Below are 21,240 nucleotides of genomic sequence, written 5' to 3'. Positions count from 1 at the left end.
AAAAATGGAGATAAATTGAAACTTGAGTAAAACATATACTTGTTTAATTATCCTGATTTCCATGTAAAATCTTGACTTCAAACTTAAGAATTTCATCAAAATATTCTTTAATTTTTAAAAACCTCAAATTTGTCACAATTTTTTGTTTGTCATGCGAGTAGTAAATAACAGAATGCAAAAATGTAGGATCCAGCTTCATCAACATTATTTCTAAGCACATGTCCATTTAAATATGTAGTACAAATGTATAAACAGTGCTTTTGCAAGATGTTTTACTATCTTCAAAAGATATGTGATTATTCATATTATAATTGCAATTGCATTAGTTGGTAAATGTAAAAGCGATTTCCATTGGTCAGAATGTAAACATGTGACCAGTCTGTGTTACATTTATTTCTGTAAAAAGTATATGGAGAATTACTGTATGCCAACTTCTATGAATAGAGTCACGTGCAAAGTGTAAAAACTTAAAGAGAAAGCATGCATGCTGCGTGCCTTCAAAATGAAATAAAAAAAATTGTGATTTTCTTTGCTTATGAAAATTGAATATATTGATTTTGACAGAAGTATGTGAGTTGTGGGATTTAAAAGCAGATAGTTCACACTATGATGAACACAGAAAAAACAATATTTGACTTGTATAATTGGCTTTCTTTATAATTTTATTAATTCCTTTCTTTTAATTTTGCTGTTTTAAGATTATTTCTGCATATGCATATATATAGCATCATATCTATATATTATTGCCCCCCCACATTATATGCCACCTTTTCTTTAAGACCATACGGTGATTGTCTCCCCTGATTCATTCACAGACTTCAAATTTCAAACAATTATCACCAAATTTTATAAGTCATATGGTTACAGTATTGCTCACGTGACATTTTTTTTTTCTTCTCCATGCATGATGGTGGGGTTGGTGAGAGCAAATGATTAAAGAAAAGCATATCCGTGTTACCATCTTGCAAACCTGCAGAGCTTTTGTGTTTGAATTAGGACATTTGCCTTATTCACTATGAAGCCACATCACTGTATTGCTGTGGAGAGAACAGAAAATGACGTGGCTAGCTGTTGAAAATCAGTATGCTGACCTAAGTAAAGACAAATACTGTCAATATTACAAAATATATCAAGTATAATAACTAAATCATTTCCTTTTTATTGCATTTTATCATAAGTTTAAAGTTTCTATGTTGTGAAAGATATTCCCCAAAAGGAGGAAAACTTAATGTATATGATTTTTCTGTGGTTAAAACATGTTTGTATGTGACAGTGAAAGAGAATGGAAATTGCAGTACCTTTTTTTGTACAGTTGTATAATGGCAAAGAGTACTTCTCACTCTTTAAAATTTCAGTCAGTCATAAACTTAGCTTTGGTTTTAAAATTTAAGGAATATTGAGATTGTTTATTTTATCAATAAAGGGCCATCTCTATACAAGATTATGTAATGATATTTATCAGCCATGTCTAATTTGGATGGTAGCAGAGATAAGATTCAGCTTGCTGAATGGAATTCTACCCAACATTATTGTTTGAAATGGTATTTATGGTCGGTACTGATCTGATTTGTGAGAGTTTTTGAGCGTTGCATGGTATTCAAGTGGTCATTATTTGAGTTCTTGAAGTAATATATATGAAAATGTTGAAGAATTGAAGACAGAATTAAGCATGTATTTGACTGAGACCAAATATTCAAGTGATTGATGTTTGAGTTTTTCCAGTTAATATATATGGAAACATTCAAAACCATGCATGAATTAGACTGATATCAAGTATTTTACATTTTCCTGTACATACTGTAATATCATTCATGTTCATGGGTTCTTAAATTCGTGGTTTTGCCTGTCAAAGTTTGCATATAAGTAGGTATTTAATTTCATGGTTTAACCTCTACAAATACCCAAAATAAAGAATGCAAAAGAATAAAACTTTGCCGATGCAAATGGCGGTCACTTCAATGGTTAAAGCAATACTACTACCTGTATGAGCACAAATCAAAGACCTGGCAAGTTCAATACTTAAACCGTGTTTCGATCCAGTGAATAACATAGTCAAAGTTAATGCAGCCAACAACACTAAAACAATGCTTCCATCTCTGTGAGCACAAATACCTGTTAAGATTAATTACTTTCACCATGTTTTCATTTGAGTGCTCAACATCAAAGGAAGCCGACGCAGCCAACAACACTAGGCCTATCGGTTATTAAAGTACATATGAATGATCTCTTACTTAACCCACTGTCCATCAAGTTGCACAATCGGTACTTTCTGATGATCCTGGCACTAACACAGTGGCTTAATAGTAGTAAAATTCATCTTAGACCCCTCCCCCCTCGGTTCCTGGACTTCCTAACCTATCAGAAGCTACAAACATGGCACAGGTGCTTGCTTACCAGGCAGCTAATGTTTGGGCCTGCCTCTTGTACATACTGACTTCAACCACTAGACTTGACAGTAAATAAAGAGTACAAAGAAGAATTAAAGTCACTTCCACGAGAGGTATGCTAAATAGGTCATGGATGCCATTATGGAAGAAGATGTTACTCATGACGATTGGTGCACAGTATTAGTAAACCTTGCAACATCATTAATCAATCCTGTTCATGCTGAATGGATAATTGCAGCTCATGCAGCAGTGGGTGAAAGATCGGGCCTAATTATCAGAGGTTTTGAGAAAGCTGGACTTGTTTAATTCAGCAATTTGGGGATTATTTACTTGAGAAGAATTTGTGAGTACCATGAGACTTGATTGACACGATGTTGATACAGTGGCTTTGTCCAAAAATCTGTGATGTATGAGCTTTAATACTCTGCTGTAATTAGTATATATACATAGTGTTTCATTAAAATTCGTGTTTCAAGAAATAGTTATAGTATTTTACAGGATTGTTGTTCATTTGGATTAAAAATGCATGGATAAAATGAAATGTGATTTTAGAAGGATTTAAATGTTTCAACAACAGTTGTACTCGAATGAAGGATTGATTTGAATAAGTATTAAATTTAATTTTCATATACTGTTATTTTGTATTTTTTCTTTCATTTTCATTATCACTATTGTTTGAATAATTTATGCTTTTTCTCTGTTTTCTCTCTATCCTTACTTACCTCACATGTCAATTTAAGGCAATGAGTGTAAAATTACAGCTATAGGATACCTTATCGAACATGTGCATTGAAACAATTTAAGTGATTTAAAAGTCTTGTTTCAAAAGGTTAAAGTAAAAAATAAAGCAAACACTTGTAGAAGCTAATATTTAATTACCAGATTACAGTATTGACCATGATTTATCAAATACTAGTGGCTGTATTTATCTCTAGGAATGAAACACTAAGAAAATGGGGGGGGGGTCCTCATCCTACGTAGCTCATTTTTCGTTGAGGATTTAAATTCGTGGTTTGGGGCAACAACGAAAACCACAAAAATTGATGATACTACAGTATGCTGTTACCTGAAGCGTACGAGTTCCACAGGCACTTTTTTATAATTATAAATTCTTATTTGTAAATGTATTTTGTAATTTTTATAAATTGCTATAATTTATTTAAAAACTAGTTCAAAAATGTGTAAAAGCTGACAAAACCTGTACTTCATACATGCCAAGCATTACGCTTTTAGGGTAACCATTATGCTTTTTTTCACTAAATTACACGTAAATGTTTTCGGATTATGCGTTTCCAGAATGTCCCTCTCCCAAAAAAATTAATAATTTGTTTTCTTATTTTTATTAACATCCCATTAATCTTTCAGACCGTATTGTAGAAAAGACGGCTGCTCTGTAACTACGACATAAGAATACACTTGTCTGTAGCCTTGCGTGCACTTTCCTACCAGTATTATGTTCTGTTTATATTAGCTGCCCTATTTCCAAGAAACATATTGGTTTTACTTTCAAACTTTTGACCTTGGTTTCTATTTATAGCAGCTGTATGGCTTAGGAGAGAACTGCCTGTTTTTCTAATTTTTAATCTTTGCTTGCAGATTCTTTGTTCTAATTCATATCTGATACATAACCAGTCAGTATGTATTTGGAGCTAAAAGTCAAGTCAGAATTATTCTAGTAGATGTGTGTTAGAGCAAAAATGTTTTTCAAATAATTTCACAGATGGATTAGAACAATACGAAAAACCGATTCAAAGATGAATACATGAATTACACAATACAGCGTTCCATTCTAGGGCAGCCTCACGCCCACTGCAGGCTGTGTGGAAAGGATTTTAATATTGGTCATGATGGTAAAACAAAGAAACCTTGAATTAGCTCATTTTACAAACTAATATGAAGGTAACTTGTAACTTCTTTTTTAAAGCAGAACTAATAAATGCAGAGGCGTTATTTGCCGAGTTCTTAATAGAACACGGTCTACCCCTTGCAGTAGAAGACTACATTGGTCCTTTGTTCAAACGGGTGTTTCCTGATTCCAGAATTGCAGAAAATATGCATCTGCAAGAACAAAATCATCTAATATTGTTAGGTGTTTAGTAGCAGAAGATGATTTGCTTAAAATTGATGAAGCCATGAAAAATGGGCTGTTTAGTATTGCAACAGACAGTAGCAGTGATTATGATGACAAAAAGTTTTACACAGTCTGTGTAAGAGACTTGGACAACGAAAAGGGCAGAGTCAGAATGCTCATCTTTCATTACCAGAATTAACAGTAGATTCCACTGGAGAAAACATTTTTTATTTGCTTGATAATGCTTTGAATAAACACAAGTTGTCAGAATTGTGTGGGATTTTCAGCTGATAATGCATCAGTGACGACTGGAACTCTGAAAGGAGTTGCATTCTATATTATGAAAAATTTCTCCATCAGTGTACATATCAGATTGTCCCTGTCATATGGTGCACCTTGCTGCAGGAAAGGCTGCTGATAAATTAGAAGAACCTCTTAACTTAAGTATCAAGTTGGCTTTCTACCTGACAGTGTACTTCATGCAGACAGGGTTGATGTGCAATGGCACCTTATTTTCCAACTAAAAGATCCAGTAACTGGAGGATATATATTTCCTCTTCCTTGTCAGGTTATGAAAGGAATATTGGTTCTTTACCATTCTAATGCTGACTGTGAGAGATTGTTTAGTAATGTTAACAAAAATAAAACTGAATTCAGATCCAGGCTCTGTAACCCAGCACTTGGATCTCTACTGGCTTGCAAAACATTCATAATCTCAGTTGGTACAAAATGTTTTGAAATGCAGTATGAGAGACTGTTTCTTTTTAAATCTCAAAGTGCAACATATGAAAATTTGAAGCAGTAATTGATGTTAAAAGACCAGAAGGGGTAAAAAAAATAATTTTGTACATGTTATATGTGGATTACTCTTTTTCTGCTCAGATTACTCTTTTTGTCCACTTGGATTACACTTTTTCCTCGCCAGAGGTTGGCATGCATACTGTACTTGCTTGTCTTAGGAATACTTGAAAGGAGAATGACAAAAAAGCAGTGAAAAAGTATAACAAGAATTTTAGGTAATTAATGTATTGATTGCAGATCTAAGAGAGAGAGAGAGAAAAAAGTTCTGACTGAAAACTCCACTGAGGACACTTGGATAAAATGAAAAGTGAATGTTCACTACTTTAAATAGCAATGACTGAAAAAGTATGTATGTGTTTAATGGTTATAAACTGCCAATTAAAAGGAAAATTCAAAAACTGAAACTGAGCAATTACACAAAATCTATACAAAAATATAGCTTTGCAAATAAATGGAGACATGGAGTACTACAAAAAAAGGTTAAGTAATTTACTAGTTTGCAACAGTACCTGTTTGTCATTATTAATAGGTCCATTTCTAGACATGTAGTTATATCTTCTTTTTTTGGTTCTTTTTCTTTAGTTTGGGCATTTCATTGTTCCGGATAGTTCTCTGCATGTCACTCTTTGTGCATGTATATCTGTGTATGTTTTTTTTTCTCCCCTGAGGAAGACCTTGCTTTCAGTCAAAACATTAGGAAACTTTGTTACATTTCCCTAGCCATGTTCCAAGATTAGTGCCATTATAAATATATAAGAGGCCATTGGCAAAATTACCTCCACCTTTCCAGCAAATGCATCTATTTCTCTGTTATTTCAAAGATCATTTAATTTTCTACTTTTCAGTTTCAGCCAGCTAGTTTAAAAGATAATGAAAAGGCGGCCTGTGTGCAGGATTGTCAAAGGCAAGCAACTAAACAGTTGTGCATAATGTCAATAAAAGTGGATAAAGCTAATAAAAATGACCCTGCATATCAAGTAAAGGAGTTATAGTTTCATAGATGCACCTGATTGAACACACATATTTCGTGCATTAGAAGGAGGAGCAAATTAAAATTTTAATGTTGAGAGTGACCCACAGTACAGTAGCTTAAATTACTAAAATATTTCCTGCCAATAAATAAACTGGAAATTTTATAAACACTACAAAGATGGAGATATTTTAGAGAGGTCTGTCTCAGTCCAATGCAATCATATAATTTTAAACCAAAACACAGAAATGCAAGTGGGCACATTATAATCAATAGTGCAAGAGTTTCTTTTTCATCTTTGTGAGAAAAAAAATTGATAAAAATCTTTGAACGTCTCAGATTGCAGTGTAATCATTAGATAGAGATCTGAATAATGATGATTTCCCACTTAAATATGTATTTCATCAATAAATTTAATTATGTTTTATTGTAGACAGTTATTAAACATCAGCTGTTAATTGTAGGTCTGGAGCAGTTGATACAATTATGCTTCAATTCAGTTGGTTTCATACAATATGAATGATGCCATTTGCAATCTGAATTCCATCAGTTGCCAGCATTTTATAACATTCTTAACAATGGCTACCTAAGACTTCATTTTTGTAGAACAGTAGTACACAACTCAAATGTTTACATGGGCCAGAAATTATCTTGATATGAACTAAGCAGGCAGCACTGCGAAAGTTCTGTCTTTTAAAAAAAAAGCATAAATACACATGCATTAAATGAAGACAGGAGCTACAGTCTACTCAAAATGTGATAGCAGGTTGCATGCAGCCCACAGGTTGTTTGTTGTGCACTCCAATTCTAGAACATCTACTGATACCTGTTCCTTCTTAAGTATCTAGTAGGTCCTGTTCCAAAAGAATCTGAGCTTGTTCAAGGTTGTATATTATGCAACCACATGAACATGTGCTGTTGTTGACATACACAACCTCATGGACAAGTGCTATTGTTGACATACACAACCACATGAACATGGGGTATTGTTGACATACACAACCACATGAACAAGTGCTATTGTTGACATACACAACCACATGAACATGGGCTATTGTTGACATACACAACCACATGAACATGGGCTATTGTTGACATACACAACCACATGAACAAGTGCTATTGTTGACATACACAACCACATGAACAAGTGATATTGTTGACATACACAACCACATGAACATGGGCTATTGTTGACATACACAACCACATGAACAAGTGCTATTGTTGACATACACAACCACATGAACAAGTGCTATTGTTGACATACACAACCACATGAACATGGGCTATTGTTGACATACACAACCACATGAACATGTGCTATTGTTGACATACACAACCACATGAACAAGTGCTATTGTTGATGTGCAACCTCATGAACAAGTGCTGTTGTTGACATGAAACCTCGTGAACATGTGCTGTTGTTCATATACACAACCACATGAACGTGTATTATTGTTCGCATACACAACCACATGAACATGTGCTGTTGTTACATACACAACCACATGAACATGTGCTATTGTTGACATAAAGAACCAGATGAACATGTGCTATTGTTGATATAAAGAACCACATGAATGTGTGTTATTGACATACACAACCACATGAATGTGTGTTATTGTTGACATATACAACCACATGAACATGTGCTATTGTTGAAACAGAACTAATGAACATGTGCTGTTGTTGACAAAACCACGTGCACATGTGCTATTGTTCACACACACAACCACATGAACATGTGCTATTGTTCACATACAGAACAACATGAATGTGTGTTATTGTTGACATACACAACCACATGAACATGTACTGTTGTTCACAGACACAACCACATGAACATGTGCTATTGTTCACATACAGAACAACATGAATGTGTGTTATTGTTGACATACACAACCACATGAACATGTACTGTTGTTCACAGACACAACCACGTGAACATGTGTTATTGTTCACATACACAACCACATGAACATGTGCTGTTGTTAACATACACAATGACATGAACAAGTGCTATTGTTGACATGCAGAACCACATGAACATGTGCTATTGTTGACATACACAACCACATGTACATGTGCTACTGTTGACATAATGCAACCCCATGAACATGAGCTATTATTTACAGTATGTGTTGCCACTATTGCTCAAGGACTAAGCTGTTGTTCACCTTTGAGCACAAATATTTTATAATTCAGCAAGTTTTCTGTCTTCTCATTTGGTATAAATAGCAGTGGTTGTCACTTGGAATGTAATTGTGTATATCTCTAGATTTTGTTTTCTTTCTAAGAATGGGATATTTTTTGCTGCAGATAGATGCTGAAAGCTGCAAATAGGAAAGGTGGCAAACAAACCTGTTGTAAATGCACTCTGATTTTTGCTTTTCTTTGTTTCATTTTGTTTCTTTTCATAGTTGTACTGTTATAGTTGTATACACCTGCAACTTGTCAGTGTTGTTCATACATTGATTAATCAAGTTAATGCTGTATTGATGATGCAGGTTCATTCTCAAATGATTTTTCATTGGCTCATACATTCAATATAAAGAGGATTCATGATTTGGTATCAGATTTTGATGTCTCAGCCTTTGCATGGGTGATCTTGATGCATTGTGTTTCCCAGGCCCTATCTAGTGAAGGTGCACAACACATACCTGCAGAGTCAGACTTAAGTTGATACATGCTTCCCCTCCACTCCTGTGCATCAGCATGGAGTGAACATGGGGGGAATTATCTGCCCCCCCCCATAATGGTTTGAGATATGAAAAATGTTGTGAGCTGTATTGAATGTAATTTTCATACAATTGTTAGAGATTTAAATGAGAACCATTTACAAAAATGTTGTGTATGTGAAATTGAGCAGTTTGGTCTTTACCAAAATACTGTAAGCACATGTACAGTAATACAGTTTAAACTTGAATAAAATATTTGTGACTTTAGTAAGGAAACCAATTCAGAAAAATTAAAGTCATTTAGAAACTAGCATATATGATACACACACAGAGAGTTTAACATACATTTAGGTCACAGATATGCAGAAATAACTTTAATTCATGAAATTTAAATATGAATAAATATTGCGAGATTGTTGGTAACCTTTTGTTAGACAGGTACAGTTAGAAATGGATCATACAAATGCCATTTCTCCAGACTTTTGTTAGACTGGTACAGTTGCCAATTGTCCAGACTTTTGTTAGACGGGTACTCTTAAAAATTGATTGTATAGAAACCTTTGCCACAGACTTTTGTTACACTGGTACAATTAATTACTGATTATATAGTAACCACTTCCCTTAAGCTTTCAGATCATATGGGCCAATCGGATTGTACCCAGATACAACGATTTATTCTGTTTCAGCTTATCAGTTTTCCGGAAAACCAAATGTGGTAATTCTCTCATAATAAGCTCTTTCTTGGCTTTACCAAACCATCGTGACTTTTCATTAAGTTAAGCTTGTACCAATGATACGTCCATGCTCTCCCACTTTGTGAAAGTTGTACAGGGCAAGCCCCCACGCTTGTAATGGGAGAAAACTTTGTTCAGGGCTAGCCCCAAGGTTTGTAATGGGAGAAAACTTTGTTCGTGGCAAGCCCCCAGGCTTGTAATGGGAGAAAACTTTGTTCGTGGCAAGCTCCCAGGCTTGTAATGGGAGAAAACTTTGTTCAGGGCTAGCCCCCAGGCTTGTAATGGGAGAAAACTTTGTTCAGGGCAAGCCCCTAGGCTTGTAATGGGAGAAGACTTTGTTCAGGGCTAGCCCCTAGGCTTGTAATGGGAGAAAACTTTGTTCATGGCAAGCCCCTAGGCTTGTAATGGGAGAAAACTTTGTTCATGGCAAGCCCCCAGGCTTGTAATGGGAGACAACTTTGTTCTGGGCAAGCCCCCAGGCTTGTAATGGGAGAAAATTTTGTTCAGGGCAGGCCCCCAGGCTTCTTATAGGAGAAATACTATATCAAGTCAAAATCTGTCTGATCCTTTTACTATGTTTGTCTTTTAATGATTTAATTTTGTACTTCTAGAGATTTGGTACTGCACTGGTTCCTGGTGGCCAGATTAATCTGAAAAATAAGATGTTTGCCCAGGACTTCCAACCTATAGATGAGAACTGCAACTGCAGCACATGCAGGGATTACACACGAGCCTACCTCCATACCATTGTCACAAATGAGCCAGTGGCATCATCACTAGTCACTGTACATAATGTAGCTTATCAGGTAAGCATCAATAAAAAGAAAGTTCTGAAGAGTTCCATTCAGATTTATGCAGATTCTTTTTTTTTCTCCCTGCTTAGGGAGGAGTAAGGAGTATAGTTTTATACATGTCTGTCTTTGCATACTGTATGCATGTACCTCTGTACCAAAGGTTTTGAAAATTTATTAACTTTTGACAGACATTCATCTGGAGCAGGTTTGGTTTATTGTACATATACTCTCTCCCCTCCATATATATCTTATCTCTGAAAGTTAGTTACAAATTATCTTCACATTTTGTTTTTCATGTAGCTTATAGTCATTATATTGCTATTTAATAACCAAAATTCTTATATCCCGACACAATCATTTTTATTTTATTAAATTTTTTATCTTCTTTAGCTTTCTATCAATAGGATGTACTTGAGCCAGTTGTTGTGATGCTAATCTAGGCTTACATGAATTGTACTTGGACATTGATCATCAGGTTGTAGATGGACTGGTTCCCTGTTTCAAATAAACTTGCTACTTCCTGTTGTTGCTGTTGTTAGTACAAATCCATAGTAACCAATATAATTTTGAATCAATCTAGGTTTTATATCATTTATTCTTTCTTTGGTCTTGTAGATAATGACTATACTGTTAGTTATTGGTCCTCTTTATATATGAAATCAAATAGTTTACATCCAGACTTGGCTGCGGCAGGGAAGTAGTTACTTGGATGTTACATACTGTACCATTTATAGAGGTCTTAAGGCAGTTTCACACCTGTGGCAGTGCTCATCTTAAGTATATGAGGTCATTGACTGTGTATGAGTTTCAGCTAAACAATTCTTTATTAGTTATGAATATGAGTTTCTCTTGAAAAAATCCATAATTTTGACATCTACCGGGTAATATTTTTTTGAAATATTGGTTTTGTTGGACATGTCCCGATATATATAACTCTTGAACCTAGGTTTCTCAGTTATATCTTAGAAGATATCTGGTTTCCACCAGATATATTTCTGTTTTAACAATAATTCTTTTTTATCAGTAACAGCCACCCTATTTGCAATTATAAACCTACAGGTCCCATAATGCACCTGCAGGTCAGAATGTGCACAATTTATTTGAAATCAAATTAGAAAGTGTGAACCGTGATTTGCCTGTAAATCAAGTGATTGCAGATCTAAGTCTGTGCTGTTAACAGTTTGATGCACAGTGCAGTACTCCCTCACCCTCATTATAATGCTGTTGATGGCAGAAATAGAATATGCTGCCTTATAGTGAGACTACCTTATAATGAAGTAGATGATACACTTAAATTTACTACATGTACCTATTAATGAAATGGATTGATGACTATACCTGCCTTGTAAATGAAGTACATGATACACTTAAATTCACTACAGTGAAATGGATTGATGGCTATACCTGCCTTGTAAATGAAGTACATGATACACTTAAATTCACTACAGTGAAATGGATTGATGGCTATACCTGCCTTGTAAATGAAGTACATGATACACTTAAATTCACTACAGTGAAATGGATTGATGACTATACCTGCCTTGTAAATGAAGTACATGATACACTTAAATTCACTACAGTGAAATGGATTGATGACTATACCTGCCTTGTAAATGAAGTTTATATGAAGGCCCTTTTAGTGGATGGATTGGTATACAGTATTCCCTTATTATAATGTTGTTCATGGGAGTTATATAATATGCTGCTTCAGAGTGAGACCACCTTATAATGAAGTCCATTATACAGAAAATTCTACTACAGTAACTGAATAATGAAATCAGACTAAATTCACATTGTAACAGTAACAATGTTATACCAGTAACTCAATAATGAAATCCGACTACATTCACCTTGTAACAATAACAATGTTATACCAGTAACTGAATAATGAAGTCAGACTGCATGCACATTGTAACAGTAACAATGTTATACCAGTAACTGAATAATGAAATCACTCATTCACATTGTAACAATAACAATGTTATACCAGTAACTGAATAATGAAATCTGACTACATTCACATTGTAACAATAACAATGTTATACCAGTAACTGAATAATGAAATCTGACTACATTCACATTGTAACAGTAACAATGTTATACCAGTAAGTGAATAATGAAATCCGACTACATTCACATTGTAACAATAACAGTGTTATACCAGTAACTGAATAATGAAATCCGACAACATTCACATTGTAACAGTAACAATGTTATACCAAGAACTCGAAAATGAAATCAGACTATATTCACCTTGTAACAGTAAAAATGTTATACCAGTAACTCAATAATGAAATCAGACTATATTCACCTTGTAAAAGTAACAATGTTATACCAGTAACTCAATAATGAAATCTGACAACATTCACATTGTAACAGTAACAATGTTATACCAGTAACTGAATAATGAAATCAGGCTATATTCACCTTGTAACAGTAACAATGTTATACCAGTAACTGAATAATGAAATCAGGCTATATTCACCTTGTAACAGTAACAGTGTTATACCAGTGCTGATGCGCCGTTAAAAAACAAACAATCAATCAATCAATCAATCAGTGTTATACCAGTAACTGAATAATGAAATCAGTCTATATTCACCTTGTAACAGTAACAATGTTATAGTGAGCGAGTGTTGTGTAAAATAATGTTAGATAGTAACAGAATTGCAAAGTCCAGACAAACATGCTGCCTACAATAATTATGTGTAGACTTATGGCTCAGTATATACTGGTATGCAGTTTTTAATGACAGCGTGTTAAATCAAAGAGAAGATGCATCGTTCTGAAACAAATCAAGCAAATATTGAAGCAGAATACACGACAAATTAAATCATGATTTTTTGGGCCTATGTAAATTGAAAAAAAGTACAGAAAGCAAATTGATGTGCCTGCTAGTAATATATATATATATATATATATATATATATATATATATATATATATATATATATATATATATATATATATATAACCTTTTTTTCAGTTGAATTTGATGACTTCCATACAAAAGAGCATAATGGACAACAGATTCCCTGAGTTTATACAGAACTTTTTTGAAGAGATGTGTCCAGAGGGAGATTTCCCAGAATGGGCAGTGGAAGCCCTTAAAAGTGTTAATGTCAGACTAACAGAATGAAAGGAAATAGGGTCTTTTCTGTGAGGATGAATAAGACTAATGTATTAACAGGTGACAGCCCATTCACATGCTTAGGTAATACCTGTGAACATTCCAGGCAGGTGGGTGTTTCTCCCAAGTTGACGGGTGTCTCCCATCCCTCATATTGCTCACTGAAATCTCCCACATATGCAAAATTATTATTGAAAAATTAAATTGTTCCATTTTGTTCATACTTGGGTTCTAGTGTACTATATTTACAGTAATGCTGCCTGTGATCATGTTACTGTGAACTGGCATAAGCAGGCAAGACAATTTAGCTGCTGATTTCAGGCAGCATAAAACAGTTACCATCCCTTTTATTCTATTTGCAGTGTTGGTCATCTGCCATGTTAAAAGTTTATTGAGATGGATTATACTGTGTATAAGAATTCAGAAAGTATTGAAGACATCAATTGATTATGGTTGGGGTAATAAAGAACTCAGTCACTATTAAACAGTTAAAATTACTTTAATTCTTAATGGAAGGTGTGTTCTGTTTTGGTACTTAAAGTTGTTGAAATGAATTAGAGTGTATATTATGTCACATCAAAAGACATCAAAAGTAATTTGGGCAGAATTAAAGATGTTATTTGATTAAGGTTGTATTACTAAAACTGGGTCGATGTGACATGTGTTTAAAGTTTGTTGAGTTGTCTAAGCATGAGTTATCTTCCATTTACAAAATGCCAAAATCTAAGCAGCGAAAGATCACACAGACTTGACTTTTTGCAGTGGCACATAAAAGCAGACCACATGGAAGTCTACCATCTAAGGTTCTAAGATGGATGACTGAGCAAGGAAGAATTGTGAACACATCAGACTATTTCAGAAATGAATACAGGGATGGAACAGTAAAGACAATGAATACAAGATAATTTAACATTTTGAACAATATTTAATTGACACAACAACGTGGATTTATAACTTAATTTATAACTTAATAACAGCAACTATTTGGACCTTCTTTATCTAGAAATTTCACAGAAAAATGCATTTTACAACAGTTTTTCCAAACATCTGCCTTGGGTACCGAGAAGGGCAAGATTCTCTTGGCCAGCAGTTACATGGGAATGCAGGTTACTGACCTCTCAACCCAAGAGGTAGAACACAGACCAACTTGCTGGGACATATTAAATTCTTTCATGTGTGCAAAAGGAATTGACATGGAAAAGTTCAGGTCTTAAGCCACACATGAAAAGGAAAATATATACTAGACATATAAACAAATACTGGCCAAAGCAGTAAAGAAATACAGCTAAAAATACCCTTAGTTAACAGATCTACCAAGAATACAAAGGGAAATAACCACTTCTACCTAACAGAAATCAGATTAAAACTTCTATTGAAGCAACAGGGGAGCAATTTAAATAAATATTTGAAATAAAAATCTGGTAATACAAAATGGAGATGTACATGCACTACCCAGGAATACAGACAGGAGCAAGAATAATGCAAATACCAAGGGAACAACATTTTGCTGTGTATGTGGCTTTTTAGTGAAATCATGGCATAGACAATGTATTTATGACACAAATGCAACATGGGCCGATTCGAGGAACGTGACTCCTAAACCTGTAAATCTCAAAAGACCACTACAATGCCCATGAAGGGAAACAAAACACAGCAGCAAGAAACTCAGGGGTCCAGTGTATACACAGATAAAAAGAAGAACAAAAAGAAGAAACACCAATACTGACAGAAAAAGCCCTGGCCAGAAATAGCCAGAAACATAGAAGAAGCGCAAAAGAAACAGGAGGGAAACAGACCCACCTGAAAACAAAAAAGAATTAACAGACCCTTTGGAGAGAGAGAAGAATTTCCAAATACCTCAGAGAAGTCATATAGTTATATGTCTCTGGTTGCACTTTCCATCAGAAAAGAAGTGCCAGACATGCATGTAACATAACATCGCAAGACAGAAGAAACATGACAGAAAAGATTTGACATATAGTGATTTTGCCCAAGATGGAAGAAACACGACAGAAAAGAATTGACATGGAGTGATTCAGTCCAAGACAGAAAAAACACAACAGAAAAGATTTGACATGGAGTGATTCAGCCAAAGACAAAAGAAACATGACAGAAAGGATTGATATGGAGTGATTCAGCTCAAGACAGAAGAAGCATGACAGAAAGGATTAACAGTCACAACAGGAAAACAAACCAAGAAATAGTGGAAGAACCAAGTGAAAAAAGTGAACATATCTGAAATACAATTCTACTACAGGCTACATAGACTGAACAGACATTGATGAGAAGAAAGAAAAAACACCATCACCAATACAAGCCTTGAAAATGACAACAAAGCCAGTGATCAGGTACAAAACTATATGAACACAGCTCAAAACAAAAAATAAAACAGATGAAGAACTAGATGGAGATTACTCATTAAATCAAGAACTAAAACTAAAACATAAAGCAGAAGATACTGCAAAATATTGCAAAAGCAAAAAAGGGCAGAGGTAAGCAAGACAACAGAACTGAAAATAACACTCCATTGAAATGAGCTGCATATCTGTGTATATCTGTTTAACAAAAAAATAAAATAATTTAAATAAAAAAAGAGAATACCAGTATATATATATATGACATCAAACATTCTGTTTCCATATTTATACTTTATATTTTAGTGGGATGTGTAATCATTGTATTGTATGTTTAATTTGTATTGTGTTTTTAATTTGTATTGTGTGCTTAATTTGTATTGTGTGTTTAATGTGTATTTTATGTTTAATTTGTATTGTATGTTTAATTTGTATTGTATGTTTAATTTGTATTGTGTGCTTCACTTTTTTCCATGTTTGTAAGTTGTAACTCTTAAAGGGAAAGTTTACCTTGCATTTATGTTCAAGGCCACTCTTATTTGCAGTTAGAATATGAAAATGTACATAAATAGGGATTTGATAAACCAATAACTCATTCATGTTTTAGATCAGTCTTTGGAAATCCATTTGTGATCAGAGTTTACAGTTGTAATGTTGAAATCGGATGTAATTTGAGAAGAATTGTTTAATTAAAATATTCACTTGAATTTCTAAACCACTAATTGACTTTTGGATTAATACAGTAGTTTGGATATGCTTGAACTCATTCAAAGACACACTGGATTGCATCATTATGATGCAGCACGACATTCAAAGACATACTGGATTGCATCATTATGATGCAGCACAACATTCAAAGACATACTGGATTGCATCATTATGATGCAACAAGACATTCAAAGACATACTGGATTGCATCATTATGATGCAACAAGACATTCAAAGACATACTGGATTGCATCGTTATGATGCAACAAGACATTCAAAGACATACTGGATTGCATCATTATGATGCAACAAGACATTCAAAGACATACTGGATTGCATCATTATGATGCAGCACGACATTCAAAGACATACTGGATTGCATCATTATGATGCAACAAGACATTCAAAGACATACTGGATTGCATCATTATGATGCAGCACGACATTCAAAGACATACTGGATTGCATCATTATGATGCAACAAGACATTCAAAGACATACTGGATTGCATCATTATGATGCAACAAGACATTCAAAGACATACTGGATTGCATCATTATGATGCAGCACGACATTCAAAGACATACTGGATTGCATCATTATGATGCAGCACGACATTCAAAGTCATTCTGGATTGCATCATTATGATGCAGCACGACATTCAAAGACATACTGGATTGCATCATTATGATGCAGCAAGACATTCAAAGACATACTGGATTGCATCATTATGATGCAACAAGACATTCAAAGACATACTGGATTGCATCATTATGATGCAGCACGACATTCAAAGACATACTGGATTGCATCATTATGATGCAGCACGACATTCAAAGTCATTCTGGATTGCATCATTATGATGCAACAAAACATTCAAAGACATAATGGATTGCATCATTATGATGCAGCAAGACATTCAAAGACATAATGGATTGCATCATTATGATGCAGCAAGACATTCAAAGACAATGGATTGCATCATTATGATGCAGCAAGACATTCAAAGACATACTGGATTGCATCATTATATTGCAGCATGACATTCAAAGTCATTCTGGATTGCATCATTATGATGCAACAAGACATTCAAAGACATAATGGATTGCATCATTATGATGCAACAAGACATTCAAAGTCATTCTGGATTGCATCATTATGATGCAGCACGACATTCAAAGTCATTCTGGATTGCATCATTATGATGCAGCAAGACATTCAAAGACATACTGGATTGCATCATTATGATGCAACAAGACATTCAAAGTCATTCTGGATTGCATCATTATGATGCAACAAGACATTCAAAGTCATAATGGATTGCATCATTATGATGCAGCAAGACATTCAAAGACATACTGGATTGCATCATTATGATGCAGCAAGACATTAAAAGTCATTCTGGATTGCATCATTATGATGCAGCAAGACATTCAAAGACATACTGGATTGCATCATTATGATGCAACAAGACATTCAAGGCTATTGGAATTCATTTGGAACATTCCGTACTTTTAGATTTGTGATAGCATATTTAAGATTGCTTCAAATTAAATTTACAATGCTGTTTCTCTTGAATTTTCACTTTGTATTGTAGGGAAATGAATAGCTTGTTGATTTTACTTAAATTGTTGGCTTTGCTTTCTTTTTGTTATTTATTTTAAGACTAATAGTCATAACAGATACATTGTTAAGTTAGAAATGATTTCGTAACATGTGTCAATGGCTATTCAAATTTTACTAGACTGGTTAATCTCAAAATAACATTACGGTTGACATTATCTATGGAATAAATGCATTTGTACTCCTAATTTATTGCCAATATAATTCTTAAATTTATCCATTTATTTAGCCATGCATGATATTTACATTTAATTAAATAACTATCTTTTAATGTTTCACCTTATTGCTCTCATTTGCAAACAGTTAAATACAACATTTGCTTCCCCAGCACAACCATGCACTCTAGATGGATCCATTGTATTTCAGTTCACCTTTTGAATAAATGTTTGTTGTTGTGGGGTTTAACACCATTTTTCAGTACACGATAGGCTATACATGGCAGCCAGTATTAATGGTGGAGGAAGAACCTGGGAAAACCTTGGAAATAACCACCAACCCACGAGAAGCTACTGGCAAGCTTTCTCACATACCCACATTGGCTGAATCCGAGACTCAAACTAGCGCAGACAGAGGTGAGATGGCAATGATCCATAACGGAGAGCGCGTTAGACCACTCACCCACTCAGGGCCCCTTGATTAAATGCATTGACATTGTCATATTAATTATTTTTCTTCATAATTAATTGAAAAACCACTGAACGTTAGGAATAAGCATACATAATTTAAATTGCAAAATCTATGATTTTTTAGATCCATGATGAGAACTGGTTGCTGATAAAGATTGGTAGGATGTTACAAATAATATTTGTGGTTAGACATGTTTGAATTATGCATCCCAGGTGGCCTGAGTGTTCAAAAGAGCTCACCTTTACCAATCACTGCCATCTCACATCTGTCCGCATTGGTTCCAGTTTCGGGCTTAGCCAATCTCACCTCTGTCCACTTGAGTTCCAGTGTCAGCCTTGGCCAGTGTGGTTATGTGAAAAAGCTTGCCTGTAGCTTCCCATAGGTCTGTAGTTCAAACCAGGAATTTTTGGGGTTCATCCTCAACCAGTTATACTCTCTCCATTTATAGCCTATCTTGCACTGATAAATGGTGTCAAACCCAAAACAGCAACAACAAAAAGTTTGAATTAGATTATGAGACATTTACGTATGATGATAATACTGTACCCACTAACAAATAATTTTAGCAGCTGTAGAATTTTAATTTTTTAAAAATTGCATCATTTTTGGTGCTGTAATTTTTAAAAATTGTCGTTATGATATATGTTGTTTATTTTAGTTTGTTGAATATATTTTATTTGTGATAGTTTTTAGCTCACCTTGTAGTCAAACCTACATATAAATGTTGGGTTTGTTTTTCTATATCCACTTATGCATATTTTATAATAGCTATATAGAGATCCCTTAATAACTATCCAGTTGTCACAACAAAGACTTCACTCTCTTTTCTGTCCTTTTATCAGCTTATTGGAGAGTGAAGTCTTTGTTATGATAGGATATCTGAGAAAGTTATTTCTTGGCCATGAGGTTGGTGTTTAGATCACACATTACTAAAGTGTGAAGGTTTGTTGTTAAAAACTGAACATAAAGGATCTGACAGATCTTCTGCCCTGAAGCCAAGAGTTGGGTATAGGATACCTTGTACTGACATCGGGTAGCCCAGTGGGCTACAGTATAATATATAGAATTGTAATACTTCTCTATAACAGTGCCTTACAGCTGATAATAATTGTTAACGACACATAAAAATGTATAATAAAAAAAAAAATCTATAGTCTGGAAGTTTCATAGTCAACTGACTTCATTTGCCTTCTTTATGCATACTAAGCTTGTGCTGGGCTACCTTGTTCTTTTCCTGGTAGCCCATTGTTATGTATATTTAATTTGCATTGTTCATTAGGTTTTTGTAGTTCATTATCTGGTATGGATAATTGTAATTTTTATTTGTCCTTGTCCAAAATCAAGTTCACTGCGTTTATGACTAAAGACACTGATCTTGTTTTTAAATTTTTAAGTAATACATAGCTGATATTTTTATAAGAGTGTGGAATAAATATTAGGATTATTATCTTAATCTAAATCTATGACATTGGTATTCTCACATAGATGGAACTGTTGTAATTGACGTTTATCACATTCTTTATTATAATTTTAGTTACAGAATCTTCTAGAATGGAAGTTTCCAGTAAGTAATATTTTTTAAAAAAATGCTAATTATGACCTAGGTCAAATAGAGGGTTTTATAATCTTGTTTACTGGGAAAATTATTTATTACTGCAATAATATCTGTAGCAGAAATCAGTTATTGTTGTGTTCAGTGTTTGATTTGGGCTAGAATTATTTATTCCAATTATTGTTCTCTGGAATTACAAAGTGCTCAATAATATTTTTGGACAGAGACATTAACTTGGACTTATAGTGAATTCAGACAAGGACATCTTGGATTATATTATTGTTATTAATCAAAATACTTGTCACATCACCACGTCACAGGCCACTATATACATATCAACACCTTCAGCATTGGATCCTATTTCAAACACCTCTGGAATTTAATTAGCACTTTATTCATTAGGATTGGTTATAGAACTTTCATTCACATTACTATGAGTTCTTTTTATATTTTCACTTTCTATTCTAGGGAAGTAAATTATTTGTAGAATTTTACAAAACTTGTAGGTTTCGTTCTTTTCTATTACTTAGTTTAAGACCATAGAGTCGTAATACAGTATGATTTTAAAATTTGTCAGACCCTTTTAATGTACCCAATTTTTTTAGTATACCTTGTATTTTGGCCATATGACTTCAGCTGAGTACATCAGAAACTATACACTGTTAATCATTAGAACGGAATCTATCCAGGACCAATGGGGGGGGGTGCATATGACCCAGGCCTCGACAATCAATAAGGGTCACACTTGATTAAAACATTTCTTTAATTTTCATTAACTGTCCTATCTTTTTTTCCCTACCCTTCTTCT

General features: G+C 34.2%; 1 protein-coding gene across 1 annotated transcript in view; it reads left to right on the top strand.

The window, feature by feature from the left end:
• The window catches only part of LOC149798313 (queuine tRNA-ribosyltransferase catalytic subunit 1-like), a 31,826-nt gene extending 11,793 nt beyond the window's left edge, over positions 1-20,033 (top strand). Inside the window, exons 8-9 of the mRNA XM_089963451.1 lie at positions 10,256-10,450; positions 13,425-20,033. Coding sequence (XP_089819577.1) covers positions 10,256-10,450; positions 13,425-13,577 — 348 coding nt within the window. The 3' untranslated portion in view covers positions 13,578-20,033. The remainder of the gene's footprint in view (positions 1-10,255; positions 10,451-13,424) is intronic.
• The last annotated feature ends 1,207 nt before the right edge of the window (positions 20,034-21,240 follow it).

This window comes from Sinohyriopsis cumingii, chromosome 6 (genome assembly GCF_028554795.1).
Source record: "Sinohyriopsis cumingii isolate HCF-2022 chromosome 6, ASM2855479v2, whole genome shotgun sequence".
Taxonomy (NCBI): domain Eukaryota; kingdom Metazoa; phylum Mollusca; class Bivalvia; order Unionida; family Unionidae; genus Sinohyriopsis; species Sinohyriopsis cumingii.
Note: the sequence above shows the minus strand (reverse complement) of the source record. Positions and strands in the feature narration are given on the sequence as shown.